At 33.5% G+C, this 6,078-nt stretch overlaps 1 protein-coding gene across 2 annotated transcripts in view; it reads left to right on the top strand.

Moving 5' to 3' along the window:
* Positions 1–6,078, top strand: part of FAP (fibroblast activation protein alpha) — a 67,397-nt gene that overhangs the window by 29,342 nt on the left and 31,977 nt on the right. For both annotated transcript variants that reach the window (XM_006921127.3, XM_006921126.3), the window contains 2 exons: positions 582–626; positions 5,937–6,041. In XM_006921127.3, the coding sequence (XP_006921189.1) occupies positions 582–626; positions 5,937–6,041 (150 nt within the window). The remainder of the gene's footprint in view (positions 1–581; positions 627–5,936; positions 6,042–6,078) is intronic.

Raw genomic sequence — 6,078 nt, 5'->3', positions numbered from 1 at the left:
CTTTCCCATAGTCACCTTTCTCAGCACACTGAACCACCTGTAGTTTACTAAGGTTGGCCTGGTTTCTGCTTTTTATTCTACCTAGACTATTCTTTCTCTAATAATTTGTCTAGAAAAGCCTATTCATCCTTTCAAGCTTATAAAATATTGGTTCAATAAATGAGTGATTGCATTATGCTTAAATATACACCCAAATAAGATTTGGTACAAATTTTGAGATTCTTAGCTACTTCATAAGACTGAGAAAAGAAAAAAGTTTAACCTAGATTCCACTGTGAAATGCCTTTTTGCTTATATGACAGCAAGTGCTTGGGTTGTGCTAGGCCTCCACTGATGCTGTGATAATTCCATTGAAAGTTTAAACAATTATTTGCAGTAAAATCTTTAGATTATTCATATGTATGCAATGTATAAAATAGTGCTGTATAAGATTTTGAATATAGCCATCTTAAACTCAAGTGTGAAGTTAGTTGACTAACAATAGTTAGTTGAGGCAGCTTAACTGGTTTAAATGTCCAGATTATATTTAGGAAAAATTGTCCTCCTAACACTATGCTTCATGTGATCTTTTTTTCTTTTAGACTCAGGAACATGTAGAAGAAAGCAGAACTGGATGGGCTGGTGGAGTATGATTTTGCTCTCTTTTCTTTATATTTTAATGAAACTTGGCAGATTCTCAGCTATCAAAGGACTATTTGAAATGTATTCAAACTGGCACATTTGTTTTAGTAGAAAAAATATCAAAGTAAAAAATACAAAGGTAGTGATCCTTTCAGCAATTTTTTGCTAGGCAATTTTAATGTTTATATATTTAGAATTCTATTGGGAACAAATCATATTCCTCATATCCCAACCTAAACTTTTTCAACTGACTCTGATGTTCTATAATTATTATTACTTCTTAAGCAAATATAAAATCATTTTTTAAAAAAAGACAGAATCCCTGATAAACTTAAAATAATTTTAATAATCATTAGCCATTTTAATTCAGAAAAAATAAAAACATTGGGTATCCTTGGTAATTTAGAGAAAATATACCTCTTATTAAATTTTATTATAAACCAAAATGAATAAATGAACTTATATATGTGCACATATACATAAATACATATATACAGTCATTCTAATTTTTACCTATCAAATAGGTAAATGTTTTGTTATGGTTGTGATCACTTATATCTGAATTTCTTTTAGATAAGTTTTTTAAGTGATGTATGAGGATTTTTAGTGTAAAAATTACATTTTAAGAAAATATTAATTGTATCTTACATTGCATATGAAGAATACAAAATAGGACAGAGAATAAATGAATGTTGTATGGTTGCTGCCACATAATACAAACATAGGAATGAATTCAACAGCATTTGGATCAAGAAAAAAGGCTATTTCTCTGAAACTTGGGCACATACAAAGAAAGAAGAAACTCTTAGGACCTGATTTAACATATTAATCCATGCTACAAGGATGATAAAGAATTCAGAAGTCAATTCTAAGACGATAAGTCTTGTAAAAAATAGAGTTAAAATGGGTAGGGAGAAGGTAAATTGCAAAGTAAAAATCTTTAGATATTAAAAACCAGTTGTTCAATTTTCTTGATCTAGTGAGTTTATCTTGCATATATTTATTCTGTCTTTAGCTGTATTCATTAACTAGAGAATAGTTATTAGTTTTTAATTATACACAGTAAATATAAAATATATTCTAAAATTACAAAGTAACAAGGATAAGTGTGTAATTTAGGAAAAAAGTGAGTCTTATTTAAATTTCTTCTTTGCCACTATACTAAATAACACAGGAAAAATTAGGAGTAGTTAGTAAAAGAACGGGATTTTCTAATTTTTTTTTTTTGATTCTTGTTCAACCAGAAGCTCACCTTCCAGAAAGATAATTCCTAGATCAGCACTTAAAAATTTGAAGAAAGGGGGAAGTTAATCTATAAATTCACTCTATTGTAAAGAATGAGGGGAAGAATACTTAAAGCTTCCTTTAGTTGTGTTCTCCACAATAATAATATAACTAGGGTTACTACAAAGTAACATGAATGATATGATTTTACAAATATTTAACAATGATACCAACAACCTCCTCAATGACATGATCTTAAGAATTAATACAGATTTATTCTGAAAATGCTACCAGCGTTCAAAACACTCTGAGACATTTTAGTATGTATCTTTTGAAATCTTATATTTCTAAGCATCTTAAGGTCATTCATCAATTTATACAATCTGTGTAGGACCAACTTTGCAATCTCAGCAAATATTAGCTGGATGAATGGATGATTGAATAAATAAATTAATTAATTGGCTTATAAAGCTGTAGAACATTGTTTTAAATACCTTCAGTGGAAGAACACATGTGTCCTTTGAGGTAAGAGGAGATCCCTGCATGAAATCAAAAGTAATGCCAAAATAAATCTAGTTAATAAATGAATTATTTATCTGCAACATATGATTTTGTGTTAGATCATTTTAATATCTGTAGCTTTAGAATTCTGTTGGAAAACAGTTTTCTTGTGTACTAATCTCAATTTGTTAAAATTTTTCCAATAGTCAGTAAACTTTCTAAATACCTGAAGAGGAATTGTCAGAATTTCTTTGTAGTGATAACTTTCAAGAGTAAGTTCATACTCTCCCAAAGAAACTGCTTTAAAGGGGTCATTCATTAGATTTTATAAGATTTGATATGTCTTCTTAAAAAGCCAGGCCACAACTTCATATAGTTATAACTCATATATCATAGAATGTAATTTAGCTTTCTTTGACTAAAATCAAACCAGTGACTTAAATATAATCACCCAGAAATATGTCTTGCAGACATTTGTTCAAGTAATATTTATGAGGTTTGTAATCAAAGCAAACAGGCTAGTCATATTAGTATAAATTTAAAGAGCAATTTTAGAACAGTTCTTCCTTTAGAATTTATCAAAGAGATTTAAACTGAAGACCTTCGAAGATAACCTATGAATTAGAAAATTGAGACTAAACAACTTGCTAAAAGTAATTGATTTGTTAATTATTTGGTGATAAATAATCTTACCTTCCAAATAAAATATTTTAAATGGCTTTGCATTATAGAAATGAGTGATTTTTCAGAAAATCTAAGCATGATAAAGGGACCTGCGAGGAGACCTGGTTAAAAGTGAGGACCACCTAGTAATGTGTAATTATCTAGGGTGCATGTGACTTGTTGCAAGAAGCACTTAACTCAGAATGCATTATAGACCTCGTTCTGTCAAAGTGAATGAGGAAATATTTTACACTCTCTTTACCTCACCCAAGTTACCTGTTCATCTAAAGCAGCTATCTTTGGTGTGTGCAATAAAAGGGGAAAAGATAACAGTCTTTGCTTAGCAAAAATACTCTTCCTGTTGCCTGATTCTAATATCTTAAAACATAACATTCTGCCCTGTTATTTTTTTTATTTTCAATGAAAATGAAATTTTAAGCTTTTATCTAGAATACAACCTATCTTCAAGTCCTTTAACTACAGATATGAGAACTTTTTTACTCTGGCACCTGGTTTTGGGACCCTGATTCCATTTTAGCAGTTAAGACGATACAGAGCCATTTTTTGTCTTTCACCCTGAAGAGTGAGAGGGAGGTGTATGAAGTGGTTACTGGTAAGTAAGTATATCATCATTTGGCTGAAAGGGCATAGCTTCATTCTAAGATGAAAGAACGATTTGTCAGAAATACACTAATGAAATTCCATCCACAAAATTGCTAATCAGAATTTCCTATTCCTGGTACTCTTGGCTTTCAGTTTTACTTAGAGGCATTAGTCTCAATACACAAAATCCTACCAAGGCTGGTCTTATTAATGAAACTAATAAGGGAATCACATAAGGAGACAGCACTTTTGCATTATTCTATTTTTTATTTGTTAAAGATTTATCATTTCTATCCTGAAATGATAAGACTTAAGGTATTGTATTAGTTTTCTACAGCTACTGTAGCAAATTATCACAAACTCTGTGGCTTAAAGCAACAGAAATACATCTTACCATTCTGGAGGCTAGAAGTCCAAAGTCAACGTGAGCAGGGTCATATTCCCTCTGAAAAGCTCCAGGAAAAAATTTTTCCTTGCCTCTTCCAGCTTTTGGTGGCTCCTGGCAATCCTTGGACTTCCTGAGCTTGCAGCTTCATCACTCCAATCCCTATTTTCACCCCCATATGGCCTGTATCTCTGCATCTCTCTCTGTCTCTTTGTGTCCTCTCCTCTTCTTAGGAGGACAGCAGTCATTGGATTTGGGGCCCACTCTAATCCACTATGATCACGTCTTGAGTCTTACCTTGATTACATCTGTAATGACTCTATTTCCAAATAGGGTCATTGTCTTAGTCCGTTTGGGCTACTATAACAAAGTGCCTTAGATTGAGTGGCTTATCACCAACAAAAATTTATTTCTCACAGTTCTGGAGGTTGGAAGTCTGAGATCAGCATAGTCAGGGTCTGGTGTAAGTTCTCTTCTGGGTTGTAGACTGCCAACTTCTTGTATCCTCATGTGGCAGAGAGCAGAGCAGAGGAAGCAAGCTCTCTGGTGATTCTCATAAGGGTATTAATCTCATTCTTGGGGGCTCCACCCTTACGACTTCATCTAACCCTAATTACTTCCTAATGATCTTATTGGGGGATAAAATGTTACCATATTAACACAAACATTCAGTCCATAACAGTCACCTTCCACGGTTCTGGGTGGGAGTGACTTTTAGGAAACACTATTTGGAACACTACTGACACCACATCAAATAAATTTCATTTTAAAATCACACAATCATAACCATCGATTTTATCAAAAAGTATCAAGTGTCAGATACATGGGGCCATCACTAAAGAGGCTGACAGTGACTTTGCCTGTTCTCTTCTTGCTCAAAAGTGAGTCTGAGACTGGGTGTCAGCAGGATAGGTTTTCGTAGCTATTAGATACTGGTAGCCTTTTGGTGGTTGTTGCTTGGTCAGTTCTAAAGGAGCTAGACATCTTGGTTCACTGTCATGTGGAAGCACTCGGCTAGAGAGAGCTGGTTTGGGATTATTTATGGGAACACTGACTCCATATGATGTAGAATAGCTCTTTCCTCAGGTAGCTCTTTTACCATTTTACTCTTCTTTCAAAACATGGTGACCAGCATTAGGAAGAGGCCAGAAAATGTAAAATGAGTCTTTTTTTTTTTTTTAGTGGGAGGAACTACCAGTTAAAATGGGTATGAGAACATTGGCAGAATTTTAGTTATCTGTACCATTCAGGAGGTTGAGGTGTGGCTGGCTATGCTCCAAGCTGCACCAGACCTGAGTGTCTTCTTAGGTTATTAAGTGATTCCCTGCAGGGGTTCTGGGAAGAGGTCAGAGATGAATAATGAGGTCTGCTCTGCTCCCTGAGCTCAAGGAGAAACCCCCGACTTGCTTGTCCTGGATAACATTATTTTTCTCAAGTCCAGAAGTTTCTCCCTACTATTGAAAACTGCAGCTAAGAGGCCACAATATTTTAATCTTTAAACTGTCTTCACTGGATCACTGGCACTAGGTAGTTGGCATCAGACAAATCAAGAATTAAAAGAGCCATCAGCCTTCATAGTAGTCACACTTTGGTCAATTACCACATTTTGAAGTTTGACTTGGTTAAATATCAACATTCTTGTGTGATTTTTTAAACTCTATTTCAAATCATATAATCTCAGAACATAGAAATTTAATCAAATTAAACATTTTAAACTCAAGGGTATGTAGTAGCAATTAAGCAGTAGTTGGAATGTGCAAGTGCCTGTCAGAGTCACTAGAAAAGTTGTGTATCTGAAAGAATAGAATTTCAGATGTGAGTGACGGAAGGTAGGGAAGACAAGGCATTCTGGTTCCTGTATGCTTTGCTTTTAAAAAATCTATAGTTTTAGTTTGGTTTATCTTTAGAACATAACCTCTTGTTATTTTTTTTTTTTCAGTTCTTTGTTTCAACACCAGTTTTCAGCTATGATTCCACTTCATACTACAAAATATTTAGTGACAAGGATGGCTACAAACATATTCACTATATCAAAGACACTGTGGTATGTTCCTTCCAAGATTTATCTCGTCAAAGATCAT

The sequence above is a fragment of the Pteropus alecto genome, unplaced genomic scaffold, assembly GCF_000325575.1.
Source record: "Pteropus alecto unplaced genomic scaffold, ASM32557v1 scaffold3, whole genome shotgun sequence".
Classification (NCBI taxonomy): Eukaryota; Metazoa; Chordata; class Mammalia; order Chiroptera; family Pteropodidae; genus Pteropus; species Pteropus alecto.
The sequence above is the reverse complement of the archived record's forward strand: the minus strand, read 5'-3'. Positions and strand labels throughout refer to the sequence as shown.